The sequence below is a fragment of the Gordionus sp. m RMFG-2023 genome, chromosome 2, assembly GCF_954871325.1.
Source record: "Gordionus sp. m RMFG-2023 chromosome 2, tfGorSpeb1-WG-v2, whole genome shotgun sequence".
NCBI classification, from domain to species: domain Eukaryota; kingdom Metazoa; phylum Nematomorpha; class Gordioida; order Chordodea; family Parachordodidae; genus Gordionus; species Gordionus sp. m RMFG-2023.
This window is the reverse complement of record NC_088776.1, coordinates 23,237,021-23,256,144: the sequence shown is the minus strand read 5'-3', so window position 1 is coordinate 23,256,144 and position 19,124 is coordinate 23,237,021. Positions and strand designations below refer to the sequence as shown.

General features: G+C 25.1%; 2 protein-coding genes across 2 annotated transcripts; one reads left to right on the top strand and one right to left on the bottom strand.

The window, feature by feature from the left end:
• The first annotated feature begins 3,528 nt into the window (after positions 1-3,528).
• LOC135925469 (uncharacterized) lies at positions 3,529-4,757 on the top strand. The gene is made up of 6 exons (XM_065460802.1): positions 3,529-3,642; positions 3,686-4,016; positions 4,054-4,222; positions 4,266-4,402; positions 4,444-4,510; positions 4,552-4,757. The coding sequence occupies exons 1-6, from the start codon at positions 3,570-3,572 to the stop codon at positions 4,657-4,659; spliced, it is 885 nt and encodes a 294-aa protein (XP_065316874.1). The 5' UTR covers positions 3,529-3,569; the 3' UTR covers positions 4,660-4,757.
• On the bottom strand, positions 4,671-18,054 carry LOC135924195 (sideroflexin-5-like). Its single transcript, XM_065459243.1, has 10 exons — positions 18,043-18,054; positions 17,947-17,991; positions 17,838-17,906; positions 17,411-17,797; positions 17,295-17,364; positions 17,172-17,255; positions 17,014-17,129; positions 4,981-5,069; positions 4,827-4,941; positions 4,671-4,787 (listed from the first exon to the last, which is right to left on the bottom strand). The coding sequence occupies exons 4-10, from the start codon at positions 17,717-17,719 to the stop codon at positions 4,671-4,673; spliced, it is 900 nt and encodes a 299-aa protein (XP_065315315.1). The 5' UTR covers positions 17,720-17,797; positions 17,838-17,906; positions 17,947-17,991; positions 18,043-18,054.
• Positions 18,055-19,124: the final 1,070 nt, after the last annotated feature.

The window sequence follows — 19,124 nt, the reverse complement described above, 5'->3', positions numbered from 1 at the left end:
ATATAGTGTAAATTACATTATAAATATAATATGCAATATATTTTTTTAATTATTATTTCAATTATATATAATTTTCCATATGATAATAAAATTGGCAGAAAAGTATATTTAATCTTAGTTATTTAGTCGAAAAGTAATATACTTATAAGGCAGCTAGAATACTTTTAAGAAAAAAGCCGAATAAAAATACAGCTTGAAAAATTTTAAATTAAAAAAAGTTTGATATCATACTTTTAGCCTCATTTTCTCTCATTTTGCGCCGTTCAATAAAAACAATAAAATTATGATTGACTTATATAAGTTCATTTTATGAGGAAAAAATTTCCCTTTAAAAAAAATCATTACAGCTCAGCCTAAAGGAAAAAAAAATAAATTGATGATAGAATAAAATCAATAAAAGAAATGGTAGAAATTTTCTTAAATATTAAATATATCTATCGATATAATATTTATAAAAAATAACAAACCAAAAATACTTAAATTAACGAATAGCGGTCAGGGGAAAAAAGGTTGCTCTTTAAAAAATAAATAAGATAAGAATATTAACATTTTATTATTTAAAAATATAATCATTTGCTCCAAAGGTGGAGAGGATGATAAATTGAATATGCCCATAATTTGAAACCAAGAATAATAACTCGTTTCGATATGCCAACGAGTTAATAATTGAATTACATTAATAAAATAGACAATAAAACTTCCAATATTTTCTAGGCATAGTTAAAAAGTGATTTAGTCATACGGCATCTAAATAAATATTTATATGCCATCATCTTCAGGCTGATCCGCATTTGTAATATTTTGTATATAAGTATCATGAAACTTGATTTTTCAAAAATAAATAGAATAAATCGAATCAGATGCTACTAGACAATCATTTTTTGTATAAAATTATTTCATTAAAAAAGGGAGATTGCATCACGCATATGCACGGCTTCATATAAAAATTTACAGCGTAACTATTGCAATATAGCGCTAACAGCCAGTGGCGTATCCAGAATTTTCGTATGGGGGGGGGGGGGGATTTTTTTGTGGACTTCGCCCCCAAACCCTTTTTACCTTATGTTTTAGCTATTCTATTAAATTATTCATAATTTAATAATTATTATATTTCTATTTTTAACTATTATATTTATATTTTTAACTATTATATTTCTAATTTAACTATTATATTTCTATTTTTAACTATTATATTTCTATTTTTAATTATTATATTTCTATTTTTAACTATTATATTTCTATTTTTAACTATTATATTTCTATTTTTAACTATTATATTTCTAATTTAACTATTATATTCCTATTTTTAATATATTTCTAATTTAACTATTATATTTCTATTTTTAACTATTATATTTCTAATTTAACTATTATATTTTCTATTTTTAACTATTATTTACTAATTCGTGCCTTTGGATATTACAAGCCTATTTTTTATTATTTTAAGTTAGGTATATATATTATATTTAATAAAGTTTTTTTAAATGTAAAGTTGAAATGAAATAAATGTCATTTTATTAATAAAATTTGCTATAAAAACTAGCCTCACCTTAAATTCTCATACAATATAAGTAGAATATAATTTTTTTATTGAAAATACTAATAGTAGTGTGTATAAAATATTGACTAGAAAATATTAACAAGTTTTTTTTAACTTCTCATCAAATACAATAACAAATTTTTTTATTAAATACTATAATTATAATTTTCCTGGGAATGTTGCCAATTCATCAAGAATTTCGTTTGTCGTTGGACTGTGGATATTTAACAGAGCTAACCCATTTAGCCGAGATTCGGAAGTATTCGTAAATATGTTTTCAACCTTCTCAAGTTGGAAAAAGTCCTTTCATTCTTACATGTTGTAATAGGCAAACATGCAAGAATATAAAACAACTTCAAAATATTAGGAAATTGAGCCAAGGTTTTTTTACACCGATTGAGCGCATAAATAGCATGCTAAGGTAAAATAGCTAAACGTAGTAAATATTTATAACACAATTCGAATTCACTGATTAAATTTATTTCAGTAACAATATCATAGGAATAAAATTTTGCTAAATATTTAATTTAACCAATAGTGGCATTAGAAAACGAAGAAGGATATTTAGGTAATAAAATTTAAAGATTGCTAAAGACTTGTTTTTTTTATCTAAAAACCTTACTTTTATTTGCGATAAAAAAGTATCTAAGAATGGGATGAAAATGAATATTTTATAATATTCTTCAGTTGAGCCAATATTTATTTTACATCTCAATAATTGCCTAGGTGCTAGACGAGGTTTAATTAGTTTTATATCGTAAAATTTAGCCTTCGATTCAACGTATAAAAAAATATTATGAAAATATTCATCTACATTCATTCTTATTGTATTTACCTGTTCATATATATTTTCCGCCAAATCAATAACCTGAACTAAATCTAAATTTGGTTTTTGTAAATTTCTACAAAGTAGTGAGCTATAGGAAAATAATTTATTGATGAAATTAACACCAATGATAAACTCTGATTGATCAATTGAATTCAATAATGATATCGCTTCTGACGACACATCACTTTTTTTTCATGCTCTGCCTTATTTAACTTTTGTATTTCTATTTCTTCTATTCTACGAAATGGAAGTAAAAATGAAAATTATTTAAAAAAATATAGATATTTATTAATAGTTAAAATATTATAAAAATACTTATTAATTTTAACTAGTGTTGTTAAATGGCTAAGCCGCGACTCGAGTTTTTGGTCGTAAAAACGGCTGTCTCGAGCGGCTCAATGAGCAGTTTGAGCCGACTTACAGATACAATTTTTTCATACTTATATATATAGAGTTCGCTGTTCTCGAATAGAAACTCTTATTCTTTGAGCAAATTCTCTTTTAAAATGAGTATTTATCTTAAAATTTTTTTTTAAGATTAAACTTATTTATTCATTAAAAGTTAGCGGATATTTATAAAAGTTCTAAATAAATTTATTTGCTTAAAATAATTATGTGTTTCAATGGTATTGTTTTTAATAAATAATTGGCCTCATGGCTAAGCAAGGATTTATATATTCCTTTACATAATAATTTTGAATTTAATAAAATAATTATATATAATAGTAATAAATTACCGTTTAATTTCAATCTCTTTGACTAAAAATTTTTCTATTTTATTAATATTTTTGAATAATGTTAATGTACTCACAAGGAAAGGAAATTAAAAATTTATTTATAAAAATAGGTTTTATGTTGGAAAATTGATATTCAAATATTTGTAAAATTTTAATTGGGGGTAGGAGTGGGGGGGGGGGGGGGGGGTAAAAATTTTATTAGCTTAAAATGATATTTATGAAAACAGTCAAATTTGCGATGGGAGGGAAAATTCCCCCCCCCCATTGGTTACGCGCCTTCTAGCAGCATTATGTTCTTTCATTTTACGAACATCAAAAAATAATTTATAAATTTTACAAACAACTTGATCAATCATTTTTGTCAAAACATCAATATTGACGTTTATTTTCTCGTCAGGTAAAAAAATTATTGCCATTTTTAACCACAATTTAAAATTTTCAAATTCTTAAATTTCAAATTATCATGAGTGAAAAGACATATGCTCTCGTATCATGTATGTACTCAATTAATGAATTCTTTTTAATACATGGCACCGGTATTGAAATATTATTATATAAATATACTTCTTTAATTTATAGAGGACTTAATTAAAAACTTTATCAAATTTAGAGAAGATGTTCATGTATATTGTTTAAAAAATTATGAAAAGGTTAAACGCGAAAGAGTAGATTCACAGAATAACCTTAAATTTCCAAGACATAAATTTAAGGAAAATTATAATAAAAGATTATTTCATAAAAATTCCCAAGATGAAGAATTGCCAACAAACATAATTGCTCTAGATTCACAAAACGATGATTTATTATATAAAGATTTATACAATAATCATAATTTGGTATTAGCATTTAATTCAAATGAACATGTTAAAAAATGGGGTAGAGGCTTATTATTAGACATTAAACAAACAAGGTAATTAAATTGTTTAAAAATTCTATCATATATTTAGTTCACTGAGTTCAAAAGTTCTATCAATATTTTTTATTGACTATGGTAATATTGAACATATGGAAGAAAATTTAGATCAACCTATTTTTATTAAACAAGAAATTCCATATAATATAAATAAGTATCCACCATATTTAATACCATGCTCTCTTTTTGGGTTAGATGTTAAAGTAGTTTATTAATTAAATTTTTAAATAAAAATTTAAATATAAGAATGAAACCAATTATAAAAAAGTGAATGATTTATTTTACAAAATACTTTCATCAAAAAAACTAATGGAAATGAAATTAGAAATGCATCATAGCAAGGGATATTATCTAGTAACTCTTTATTCTAAAGATGATTTTGAGTATTCCATCTATATATAAACAAAATTTAATTTTATTTTAGAAAAAATTTAGAACCATTTATTCAAAAATCAATAAATGATACAATTAAATCTATATTAGACAATAAAGTAATTTATATTAAATAATTATAATAAATTAAACATTTCAGATTGAAGAATGTGACTATAATTTTATTAGATTGAAAACTATATTGCATATTAAAAAGCAAATATTTAATACTGGATATATAATTGAATATTCTATGCTAAATAAATAGTTCATATAAATTTATAATCCTCTATTAAAATAAACATAAGAATCTTCTAATATATCCTGTGCTTTATTATTGTATAGAATATTTTTATTGACATTCCTCCAATTAGCTTCCAAATACTTTTTATTAATCTAATATTTCAATATAAAATATTTATTAAAATAATGTACCTTTGAAATTTGTGGGAAAATAGCTATAGCTAAAGGCAAAGCAAATGTAAAACATATAGTAATTACACATACATTTATAGGGAATTTGAAATTACGATGTTTAACAAATAATTTTCTAATATAAATATAAGATGTATTATTATTTCTTTTAAACTTATTTGTGAGATATGTCATGATCAATGGTGGAAATATCAATATGGGTATTGGAAGTACAACCCTGGTTATTGAGGTTTCTAATAAGGCCTAAATTATTTTTTATTGATAATGTATAGATATTTTTTATCACTAAATTAATGTTATTACACCCCCCCCCCCACTCTCTCTATATTATTTTCATAGTAATCACTAGTGTTAACCCTTTTGTATCTGACTTTTTTCATTGGACAAAAAAATAGTTAAACAAGATGCAAACCACACATTTTCAACTTTTTTTTATTATTTATTGTTATCATTAGGATATTTATATGCAAAAAAAATATACAATTTATTTTGAATGATTAAGGAATAAATTGTGATTTTTATTTAAACAGATATTTTACATTTTATACAATCTAATCTGGAATAACCATTTATGCATTTCTTACATCTTTGCTTACTAGCTGACGCCAATGCCTTGTATTATTACATCTTTTGTGATTAGATGAAAACTCATTTCCTTCTTTTTAATTTTCTAAGTTGGTTTACTTTATTTTTGATCATTTCCCTTTCCAACCATCATCAATCCCTTAGCTATCTGAGAAATGCCAAGATATTTTTACTCAGGGATGTGAACCCAGCAATTTTTGCGGTTTAAGGTTAAAAAAATAGGCGGGTTCGGGTTCACTTCAGTGAAATAAGGTTAAAAAAATAGGTGGGTTTGGGTTCAGTTCAGTGAAATATTTTTGAACCCAGGTTTGGTAACGGGTTTAGCTCGAGTTTAAGAATTGATAAAAAAAATATTCTATATTTTAATCATAATTAAAAACAAGACATAGATTTGGTATAAAAATTACATTTTTTATTTTATTTATAGGCAAAATATAGTTAAAAATACAAATAATCATGTATTAATTTTATTTAATGTATTTCTTTAACCCTTCAATACTCTGGTGGGGTATATGAACCAGGCATGCTAGAAATGATATTACATAAAAACGGTTTAATATTATGATCTTGATTTTTCAGTAGCTTCATCAAATATATCTTAGAATCTATATTCCAAATTTCATATATTATGGTTTAGTAGTTTTTAAGATATAAGCATTTTGTGACTGATTGGGGTTTGTGAGACCCAACCAGAGTAAATTTGTTATTTTTTAAGATATTTATTTATAAATATATACTACTATAATATCTTATATTTTGAATGAGATATATGAAAAAAAACGTAAAGATTTTCTCTGGTGGAGTTTTTTTATTTTTCACCAGCTGACCTTTTCTCAAATTATTTTTATCATTTATAATGATTTTTGCAGAGTATGAAACTAAATATATAATTATTTAAGATGTAATATTATTTATTTGAGGTGATTATGACAATATAATTAATAGCGAGGATGAAGATTTTATATATGATAGTGATCATGATACACAATCTGAATTAGATGAAGAAATATTAGTTGAAGACAATAAACTTAATATTATTTAGGCAAATGAAATCATTTACCATAGTATATTTCTCTTTAAAATTAGCTAAAAAAAATAAGTTAACTAAGTGGATAAAGGATTTTAATAATCAAAGAATAAGAACTCATCAAAAAAATTAGTTATTCATCTACCATGAGCAAAAGAATAAGGAAAAGAAGCTGACACTCCAGAAAAATGTTTTGACTTGTTCATAACACCAATGATTGAAGATATTATTTATCATACCAATGAAAAAATTAAAATTATATGTAACAACAATACTGACCAATATGAAAGTTCTACTAAAGAAGTTGATGTAACATATTTCAAGACATAAATGGGATATCTTTATTTAGCTGAAATTTTTAAATCTAACCATCAAAATAAAAAAAAATTTTTTCAAATATGTAAAATAAATTTATGTTTAGAACACATTAAAGTTTTATGTAATAAATGTTTTGCATGTCAAATTTAACATATTTCAATGTTCTATATTTTTTTAATGTTAAAATGTATGTAATTTTTTTTTATTGAAGAATAAAGATCCTTATTATGAATTATCATGATTAAATTTGAAAATTAAAAAAAGTAAGCTTTTAGAAAATTTTGGCACAAATTATAATTATCCTCATCATCTTTAATCTAAGCTTAAAATAAAAAATAAATAAATATTTTATCAAGTTTAAGGTTAGTTCTATCTTATATCCAAATATTAAATAAAAATGAATATAACTGGATATATACATTTGAAATTAGGATCTATTAAACCCCACCCGAGTACTAACGTCATTTTTTTCACTGGAGTATTGAAGTTAAATTAACAATATCCAATATAATAATTTTTACGTTGACTTGTTCACTTTCCTCTAATTAATAATCTTTGAGAATAAATTAAAAATAAATGGCGTAAATGAATTTAATTGTTTAAAATTTATTAGCACCAATAGGAATTTTTGGGAATAAATTTAAAAATGGCTTAAATGAATTAAAGTTGTTTAAAATTTATTAATACTTCACTTAATTGGAAATTTGAAAATATTATAAAATCTCAATTAAATTATTAATATTTGTATTTACAATTATATAAATATCTTATATGATTTTAAACAATACACTGAACCAGGGTTTACGGGTTCGGTTCAGGGTTTTGAAAATTTTATAAACGGGGTTCAGATTTTCTTCACCAAAAACCCGGGTTCGGTTCGATTCCCTGTTTTTACTATTTTTCTGTTTCATAGGGTGTCAATGAGCAATCATGAATTCACTACATAGGAATCTAATAAAAGAACAAATAATGTTTCCATTATACAATCAACATATCTCGGAGATCTACCCCACCTGTACCACTGTTATAGGCTTTAACTATGGCCGGAATTTCGACATTGAGAAAAGATTTATCAGATACTGACCATCTTTTCGTACATGATTTGGAACATATATCCATAAATCATGATAAAGGTGATAACCGATTTGTTATCAAACCATTTGCAAATTATAATATTATTAGAATCCACCAATAATTAAGGGACCCTTTTCCTTTTTAAAAAAAATATTGCCATCAACCTGATGGCATCCTGATAATAGATTTGATCTTACATTCCCTACAATGATAAAGCCATTATCTTTGAGAGCAACTGCTAAATTCTAAGTAGGAAAAATTTCTCAATATTAATTTTATGATTTTTATGTGGGAGCTAAAAATCGAAAGCGATATTTCCGCTAGAAGTCTGCAATGGGCATGTTTTTAGATCGTGGATGAGTTTTCTAAAATATTTTAAACATTGGTGGAGGACGGGTTAAAAGATATTTTAAAATAATGGGCGAGCGTGGGCAGGTGAATATTTATTTTTCTGGCGAAGTGAGTAGAACAGATTTTTATTATTAAAAATTATAATTTTTTTTCATAATATTGCATATTGCATATTTTATGTTTAATAAGAATTACATTAAAATAAAGAGCCAAACCAGCCATTAGTATAATTTTTAAACATTCAAATAGACAGGTTAAACAAAACCTTTAGATAAATGAGCAGGCGAATAAGTTTTAAAAAATCATATGTTGGTGGGTTAAAAAATTTTAAAACTAGTCCGCCCATTGTAGACATCTAATCTCCATCAAAAATGTTTTTATATTTATAGATTTTTTTAAAAATATATCTCGAAATCATATAGCATTCCAGATGATCCATATAAAGCGAAAATTTTAATTCACTATTTTTGCGATTTTTAGTGAATATATTACTTTAATTTACATCGACCTTTGAAGGGGGCTAACATTTCGTCAATGGATCTCCTTCAATTGAATTTTTCTCAAGTTTTATTGCACAAAAATGGTCTTAGTTTGAAAAGTTTATCATAATTAGGCTGACACCTAAGGATTATATTATCATTAATATGAAAGCATTTTCTCAATTCTAATAATCTATTTCTTGTCAAGAATTGTAGAATCAATGTCACTAGGGCCCCATATTTTATTATTAATAGCAATTTAGCAATGCCCGTGATTTGTAGTTGATGATTTTCCAGAGGATTGAAAAGAATAAATATATGCAAGGCAAAATGTTAATGGTATCGTCTATATATTTTTTTTAATATTCGAATAGCGAAATTTCTTCCTTGGGGGAAAGAAATTCATGTTTATTATGTATTAAATTTATATAAATTATTATTTTGCTATAGGGTTTTCCTATTATTTAGGATAGTATCATAAGTTCTAACCCAATATCTGGCAAAATATCATAGGTCGTCAACCTCGGAAATATCTACCTGTTCTTATAGAATTTGAGGTTATCTAACAAATTATAAAAAAATAAAAGCTACCTAAAATAATTAAATTTCAATACTTTATATATCATTTTCAATATTTCATGGAAAAAATTGCATTAGAAAACCCCAATGTTGTCAATTAGCATTTTCCTTATAAAAACCAGATAAAAAAATATGGCCTGGCCTATGTTTTATATTTGTGGGGCCCGTGTCAGATTTTTTTAAATATATTACATTTATTTTTATACCTAATGGCATTATGACCTGGCCCAGTTATTTTTTTAAAAAAAATTAAAATACGGCCTGGTCCATATACCAGGGTTAGAGCTAGGCCTGCAGGTCTCTAATAAAAATCATATAACTGATTGATTTTTTTTTTACTAACCATGAAATAATATATTATAAAAACATATATTAATATAATTGCTATCGATTTAAAAGTGTAAATTGAACTTGTATTTTGATATAAGATAATGATTTTGACAGCTTAATGATAAAATACGAAATAATAAAAATTGTTTTGAAAATAAATGTGCTAAGTAGAAACCAGAGACCTTCATGGGCCTTAATTTTTTGGCCCAGGCCAGGCCCGCAGTAAAAAATTTTTTTTAGGCCCAAGCCCGTTCTCAAGTCTGGCCCAAGCCCATGATGTTTCAAAAAAAATTCCCAAACCTGGCCCAAGCCCATATCCAAATTTTTTTTTTATTTAATGAAAATAAACAATATTTAAATATATTTAGGCAATCATTTTGTTTACAATACTGAAATTTATTATTATTAGAAGGAAAAAAGGCAATATTTCTTTAAATTAGCAACTGTTTTAAATAATTCAAATTTTATGCCCAAGCCCATTAAAAAATATTTTTTTAAATCCAGGCCCGCTAAAAAATATAATATTACCCGTAAATAGGCACCTGTAATTTTTGCTAAAAAATAACAGTAACATATTTTTTTGAATGTAACTGCCCAAAGTAACTAGATACTTTTAAAAATATATATGTATAAATCTAAAATAATTTTATTTAATGTGTTGTGGTAAATTAATTTTAAATTATGTTTAAATCTGATTTGTGTTCGCAAAGGATATGCAACAAGAATATAATTTCCTGTCCAAATAGATTTTCTTTTCTGTAATGGAGGAAGATAATGATTCATATATTGAATATATCTCAATAGAAGATATGTCTTCTTCTAGGCTAACCAATTATGATATAAATGACTTCGACTATCTTCCCAGACATCAAAGATGTTCTTGTCACATTAAACTTAATGGCAACACAAGATGCCAAAAAAATACTTTTAAATTATGTGGAGTATAAGAAAGATAAATGCCAACTTTTATGGAACTTACAAAACAAATATGGGCCATCAGATCTGGGTTATTATACCCCATCAATAACAGATACTTATGTCTAGAAGATGTGCAAGGATTAAAATATTGTCAGGATGCTATATTTGCTAGTATTAAAAAAAGGTAACTTAAATTATATAATTTTTTAAAAATTAATAATATAATGTTTCAGGTTTATTGATCTTTATGATAATGATAGTTTTATTGTTGCAATTCTTATCATTATTTAAAACTGACTGGCCTTGGATAAGGCATGAAAGGAATAAAGCAAAAAAAAAGGAAATTTTAAGTTTATACCTCAGGGTGAATCTCAGACAAATGAATCATGTTCGAAACCAACATCATTTGATGTAGTTGGATTTTTTGACTTAAAGTGACAAAATATTGTTGATAATAAACTTATAGAAAATTTTATAAAATCCACTAATAACACATTATCTTTATATGATTTCCCAAATTTAAATATAATGTCCTTACATCAAGTGCTCCCGTAGAAGGTTTATTCAGTATAGGAAAGCTCATTTTTGGAGAGAAACGAGCGTAGATAAAAATTTGAAATCAATTTATTAAAAACAAATTAACATTTATTAAACTCTAATTTTTATGAAAAATAAAGATGTTTTTTTACAATGCAAATATAAATATATTCTATTTTCCGATATTTTTTTTCGGTTAAATTTTTTAATACAAATAAATTGTTATTTTTTTATATAATTGATTATAATTTTTATATCCTAATTTTTTATATTATATAAATGCGTTCAGCAAATATATAATGCGTTATATAAATTATGTGTAAAGTAACTAGTTACTTGTGAAATATAACTAACTAATAACTAGTTACATTTTTACCAATGTAAATACTAATGTTTCAAAAGTAACTTTTAACAACACTAGTAGCAACAAAGGACTTTTACATATAAAAATAAATTGATTAAAATTTTTGATGACAAATGATCACGCACACGGCTCGATTTGAGCAGATTTTTAAAAGACTAACTCAATATTTTAGCAAGAAAAATATTGCCTAAGCCTCGAAATTTACCTAATAGATTTGCAAGCCTTTCTGAGCAAAATTACAAGGTTAGGTTATATTTTTCTGGATAAAATATTGAGTTGGTTGTTTTTAAAAATAGAGCATTTTTAACACTAGTATATCACCTTTGTCTATATTAAAATTAAGATCAGAGTAGTTAAACCATACTTACCGCTATAGCTACCCATCAAAAAAAGTAGTGCGCTATTAATTACTCATTTATAAAAGTAGTTTTGGGTAATTTTTATAAAAAAAATTTCTTTTATTTTTTGCTTATAATGTAATTGTACAATATAATACATAAAAATCAACATTTATAAATATTTAAGGTTAGCTTTAATTATAAAAAAAATTTATATAAAAAGAGTATAATCTACGTAATAAAAATTAATTTATGGTAATATTCATTTTTTATTTATTTTGTTGCATTTTAATAATAAAATCAGTTCTATAATATCATCCCTAAGACTAGAGCGACGATCAGAAAGTATAAGTGTCGCCTTAATAAATAATCTCTCAACACTAGCACTTGAGAGCAAAGCAATATTTAATTTTAGCATATTTTTAATTTAAAAAAATTATTTTGAGTATTTTTAGATTTAAAAAACGCGTCTAGGAAATTTTCTATTATATTAGTACCCTTTATTTCAAACTAAATTATCAGTGAAAGTCGTTTATAACTAGGAAATCTTTGTTTAGTATGAGATTATTAGCATTATCAAGAGCCTATCACGTTATCTTTAGAATCATTGGAATGGCCAGTTTAGTATAAAATTAGGATGAATCATGGCAGCTAATACATTATCATCATTGTATATGTTGGGGAATCTAATAGTTACAAACATAATGTATTTAAAATATATCTTAATCATAAAATTTTATAAATCTTCTGGCTTTGAACTTTAAGTTAAAATAAAATATTATCAAAATAATTATATATCATCTTAGATTTCTACCTATATAATATTGAATCCAAAATAAATTAAACCAACTTACATTATGTATCAGTCATAATTACATTTATTTTTTGCTGTAAAAATAATATTTCCATAATATAGTAAATAAATTTTATTTACCTTCTCTCAATGCCTTTTAACATAATCTGCTAGGAGCTGGCACAAGTTTAGATTATATTTTCTTCCAGGGTACCTTCCATTTCATTAATATTATGATTGCCAGACTCACATCGATTTGGATATCAATTTGTGATGATATTTTAAATAATTTACACCATATGATTTAGGTTTATAATACAAAATGAAAATATAAATTTCAAATATTAAATAATAAAAATTATGATATTATATATAAATTTTCATGTTTACTTTTAAGGCTGAAGTGGAGGAGCGCCCCTCCACCGTTCTTTTAAATTTACTGCATAAATCACATTATTTTTTAAATATTAATAAATCTATTTATTAATTAAAATTCAATAAAAATAAAATTTCATTTTATTTAAATTTATGCAATATTAAATGTTTAGCCGTTTATATTGGTTTTTGATCTAAATCAGTTAAAATATTAAACATTAAAAATTTTTTAAAAAATCTTGCAAGTCATATTAAAATTCATTTTATAGATATGATAAAAAAATAGTTTTTGATATTATGGATCCAGACATCATAGAAAAAACCGAAATACAAAATAAATTTTCTATTTAAATGACTTTATTGCAGATTTTCAAATGTTTATAATGATGAAAATATCATTGCTGTTATTATCTATCCTGTATTCAAATTAAATTAAGAATGGATAAAATGTGCACAAAATATGGAAATAAAATACAAATTAATAAATTTTTAAGAAAACAAATACTGATGCAAAAATAGCTACTATTCCACGGGAATCCTGTAATGATTTGTAAGATAATATATTGGACAAATATTTTTTAAATAATAATATCAAAATTACCATTTTTGATAAATTTCCTGAATTAAAAAATATTTTTATATAATACAATACCCCTCTTCCCACTAGTGCTCCTGATGAGCGCCTTTTTAGTAATGCTAAACAGGTTTTAGGGAAGAAGCATGGATGTTTGTTAAATTCAAATTTAAAAAATTTATTACTTCTAAAAGCTAATAAAAGATTAGAAATATTTTGATATATCATTTAATATAAATAAAACATTTTTAATAAAAAAATATGATTTTGTTTCGAAAAAATGAAAATCAAAGGAGCGGCCATGGAGTGGCACTCCATTACTTGGAGCGGGAGCTAGCTCCTTTTGAGAAAGTATGAGCGGGAGTTAGCTACTTTTAAAAAAGAGCGTTAACAACTCTGCCTTTATTAGATTAAAGAGGGGTCAATTAAAAAATATAAATTAAACGTAAATAATAAAAATCAGGCCAGACCTGAAAAAGTAAATTTATAAAAAGTCATGATAAACTTGGAAATGTAGGTTATTAAAAGCATGCCAGGCCTGATAATGTAAGTTTTTTAAAAGTGTAATTTTTATTTCCATAATGTATTTTGAACTTATTTTTACTATAAAATATATCAGGATTAATAAACATCATTTTTTCGCTTTATAGGAATTAATCAAAATAATTTGTGATAGTTTTCAAAGACTGAGTGATAATTAATTATATTCTAGCTTCCTAAATCCTGGTCCTTTGGTTTAATTTCCATTCAAAATAGTAGTACTGTTTAAAATCGTTACATTTTTAAATAACTAGTTATAATATAGTTACACTATCTCAAAACTAGTAATAGCTAAGTTTCAAAAGTAACTATCTACATTGCAAGTTACTTTGTAATAATTTATATAATCCACCATTTTTAATATAATTTTTTATACAAAATTTTTACAAATTAATTAAAGGAATTAAGAAAATATTATTTAATTAAAGAAATAATTGCACCGAAAGAATACACCACATAGTTATTTGTAGGTAAAAATATAAAATGATATATTTTCGAAAAAAGTATATATATATAAGGGATTCAAAGATAGCCGTTAAAAATTTGCCACCCGAAACTCTAAAAATGAGTGTGAACTGGTATGAAATTTTTTAATATCTTAACTCCTTTAAAGTAAACAGTTTTGATTGACTAATAAGTATTAATAATTATTTTATATATTGCTATCTGATAGTGCCAGCTACCAAATTTAGCAGAAGTGTTTTTAGTCATAAAATTTATTATTCATCCTTATACACTGTTCCAATTGAACTGATACCGTTACAGCAATTAAATCTGTTAATTCTAAAAATAATTTAATAAAATTTTATATATTGAGAGAAAGATAAATTATTTGTGTTTTCTGCAAATTCTATCAACAGGGTCCAAAGTCATGCACATTTAAAGTTGGACTAACAAAATCGAACTTTCCAACATGTAAAAATCATTTTTATTAACTTTTCAGTTCGAAAAAAAACATCAAATTTTATAATTATTTTTGGTCAAATGTTGTACCAGCAATCGATTATTGCAACTTTCTTTTTTTCCATTAAAACTGCAAAAACAGCTTTTTTAGATTAAATGTACTAACCCCTGAAGGTATTTTCGTAAAAGTTGTTCAGTAAGTACAAGACGAGCAATCTCATTTGCTCCGTTAGGTCCTAGGTTTTTTTAAAAAACCTTTCAACTGTAGCTCTTTGTAAATAATCCGATGCAATGTAGTTTGTGAAATAGCACTTTCGGAGATACTTGAAGAAATATTCTGTGGGTGCCAAGTTAGTCTTCTTGAGTCGATGAGGGTGTTTTAACAGAAACTACGTTGTGGTCCACCACCACACCGGTTTTCTGATGATCCTGTAGCATCAATTTTTCCAATCAATCGCTTCAAGTTTGAGATAAGCCAGTTTCTGCATTAAACTGTTAAAATAAATACTCAATTTTTAATGAATATTTTAAAGTACAAGTGGTATAATTGATATGATACTAAATGCATTATAACTATTCCATTTTTGCATTTGATTCCTGGAAGGATCAATATTTTAAAGTACAAGTGGTATAATTGATATGATACTAAATGCATTATAACTATTCCGTTTTTGCATTTGATTCCTGGAAGATCAATATTTTAAAGTACAAGTGGTATAATTAATATGATACTAAATGCATTATAACTATTCCGTTTTTGCATTTGATTCCTGGAAGGATCAATTTTTAGAGACCTCTTTTTTTGAAAATAATCACACAATAATTTAGCAAATGGTTAGAGAGATGGTAATTAGCAGAGTTGTTAAAGAATCTAGATACAAGTATCTAGATCCTGTATCTAGATATAAAAATGTGGTATCTGTATCTAGATAGATTTTTGATTAAAATATCTGTATCTTTATTTTAGACGATGTATCTGTATCTAGATCCATTTAAAAGGTATCTTTTAACAACTCTGGTAATTAGCCACTACGGATACAGGATTAGGGTTATACATATTTTAAATGGATTTATTAATAGTCAATTTTTTATGAATATTTTAAAGCATCTTAGTGGTTTAATGGCTTAGTGATAGGTTAATACACCTGAGCTATTCCATATGTACGCGTTTTATTTCTGGTAGGTTTTATTTTTTAGAACCTCTTTTCTGCAGAAAATTAGTGCTAGCAGTTAGCCAAAAGTGAGATATAGCAGAAATCCAACAGATACAGGGGTTAATATATTATAAATGGGTTTTATAAAATTTAGTAATAAATTGTGCATGAAAGTGGGGTCAGGGTTAATATATAATATACAAAAAAATTATTTATAAAAATATAGTTATTGTTTAGTAAATTTAATATATTATAATATATAGAAAACTAAGATTTGTACAAGATTATATAAATTTATGACTTCAAGTATTTGATTTTAATAGATTTCTAATATAATAAATTAACAATATTTTCTAAAAAAATTCCCAAAAATATTTAAAATATATTGGGATATTTATGTCTATATATTAGAGATCTGCAAAATTAGCTCTGGCCCAAATGGTCAGGCCAGGCCTATATTTTTTAAAAAATTGGGTTCAGGATGGGTCAGGCCTTATATTTTTTAAAAAAATTTAGGCCAGGTTGGGTTTGGCCTTGGAATATTTTTAAATATATATAAATTTATCAATTTTATGTTGATTTTTTTAAGTAAAATAAAAATATTTAATTTTATTTATAGAAACTAAACACCATATGACATATATCTTTTATTTTGGGTATAATAATTTTTAAAAAATATAAATTATAATTTGAAAAAACTAATTTCTATATTTAAATAAATTAGGGCCAAACTGGCAAATTTTTTTTTAAAAAATTTTGGGTTCGGGTCAGGCTGGCAAAACTTTTTTTGAATAATTTTGTGCTGGGCTAGGCTTTAAAAATTAAACCTGATGCAGATCACTACTGTATATTTTTGTCAAGGACATTTATGCCTAGGATTTGGGGCAACACCAGGATCAAAGCAGAGCCCTTTAAATTGAAGTTATTCATATTCATTTTTTAAAATACTTTCTGAGAAGCTAATTGAGATCTTCCTAATATTGTACCATCCTTTGCCATTATTTTGATACCTGCTTTTAATTCTGGATATCTCATAGATATCAAATTTACAATGTTTGCCAATGCTATTATAAAATATTTACTAATACCCATTATAATAATAATACCTACAGTTACAAATGGAATAAATTTATTAAAACTTTTGCCATATTTAAGTTTTTTAATTTTTCGTTTATATATAGAATCTAGGCCTATATAAATGCTTACATTATTGTTTTGAAAACTTATACCTATGGCAATACCAACTGCACTAAATGAGGCTAATAGATAACTAGATAAAAACATGTGTGTTGAATAATCCTGAATAGAATATTGTATATAATTAATCGTATTAAATAAAAAAAACCATAGTGGAGTTTTTATTTGCAAAATTGAATAAAGCATTTTGGGTTTGATTTAGCCATTGAAAAAAAATAATAGGAAAAGATTTGTATAAAAATTGAGTTTTGTGACTTCTTAATAAAAGATTACTATAGGAGTTAGAATGAAAATATAGCATTCCAGATATAATAGGGATTCCACTTAAAATAAAACCACTCATTGTAAATAATGGAAATATTCTTTGATTTGTGTCTGGGTGAATATTTGCTGAAACATATTTATAGGCTTTTTTTATTTCAATCATATCATAGTTAAATTGATTGTTCCTTAACATTGAAGAAGTATCATTTTCATTTAAACCAGAATATTCTTTGTAATCATTTAAAATTTTTATATACTTAAACAGTGATGCCTAATTTATAAATAGAGAAATATTATTTTACAATACATACTTTAGAGACAAATAAAGTTCTAGGGTCAATTATTGATAAATTGTGTAGATACCGAGCAATAAATGTATTCTAACAAAACACTAGATATTATGAATATTCTTTATAATACTTGACTAAATGGATGAACATCTTTTGAACTAAATGGTAATATTTCCTTTATAATCAATGACAAAGAATCAACAGACGCCATATCTTAATAACTTACGTTGAAACTAGTTCTTCCCGTCAAATGTAAATTATTATGTATATTATGTAATTTACATAAAATTTGTAATTGTATTAAGATTGATAATTATAGACATTTGTCTGTTAAACTGTTAAAATATATTCCGGATAACAAAGAATATTTTTTAATCTAGTGTTGTTAAACGGCTAGTTTTCAGCTGATTTTTAAAAATGGCTAACTCAATATTTTATCCAGAAAAATATTATGTAAGTCTGAAGATTCTGCTCATAGAAGGAACAAAGGTCTAGACATGTATTATCGAAATCTCGAGTCTTAGATATTTTTCTGGCTAAAATATTGAGTTAGCCGCTTTTAAAAATCGGCTCACGAGCCGTTTAACAAAACTATTTTAATCATCAGCTGTGATATATTTTACTTTATTTAATCATCAACTGTTATATATTATAATTTATTTTAATCATACCGTTGGCTTAAAAATCTTCCCTTCAAATTTCGTAACGGCTTCATGTAACTAATTATCCGGGGTACAAGTGAGGGGGGCTATGAGCTGTAAGTAGTGTTGTTAAATCGCCTCGAGTTGTGACCCCGACCCAAAGTTCGTATTTTTTTTTCGACTCCGACTAACAGTTGGGCTCGTTTTTTTCGACCTCGACCCGAGTTTAAGCCGAAAAAAAGACCTCGACCCAAAATATGAGTCGTTTTTTCGACTCAGATTCAAACATCGGATCGTTTTTACGACTTCAACCTATTTGATTTTTTTAAAGCAAATGGGTAAAAATATATATTGTAAACATGTTAAGTTAAAATTTCAAGATCAACCCCCCCCCCCCCCGCCCATCTTTATAATTTATTTTTAATTTTTAGCTCTCTTTACAAATTTAAGGATAGGCAGAGCCTATCCGCCAAAAAAATTTAAATTTTTTTCAAAAGTGTTAAATTTGAATCCCTTATCACATTACTTTATAATATATTTTTATAGCCACATAAAAAATGGAGATAAAAAGTTTATTTTAAATATTTTTATATAAATTTTATATCGCCACAACTTTGCTATTAAAGTATAGAAGGTTCACCATCAACAAATATTAGTGATAAATATT

Coding starts and splice junctions, on each gene's coding strand:
- LOC135924195 (XM_065459243.1), bottom strand. CDS start 17,719: ATGTTAAGGAACAATCAATTTAACTATGATATGATTGAAATAAAAAAA. Junction 17,365..17,410: donor CAAATAAAAACTCCACTATG/GTTTTTTTTATT, acceptor TATTCTATTCAG/GATTATTCAACACACATGTT. Junction 5,070..17,013: donor CTCAATTAGCTTCTCAGAAA/GTATTTTAAAAA, acceptor AAAATAATTTAG/GCCTTATTAGAAACCTCAAT.
- LOC135925469 (XM_065460802.1), top strand. CDS start 3,570: ATGAGTGAAAAGACATATGCTCTCGTATCATGTATGTACTCAATTAAT. Junction 3,643..3,685: donor CTTTTTAATACATGGCACCG/GTATTGAAATAT, acceptor TTTAATTTATAG/AGGACTTAATTAAAAACTTT. Junction 4,403..4,443: donor TATTCTAAAGATGATTTTGA/GTATTCCATCTA, acceptor ATTTTATTTTAG/AAAAAATTTAGAACCATTTA.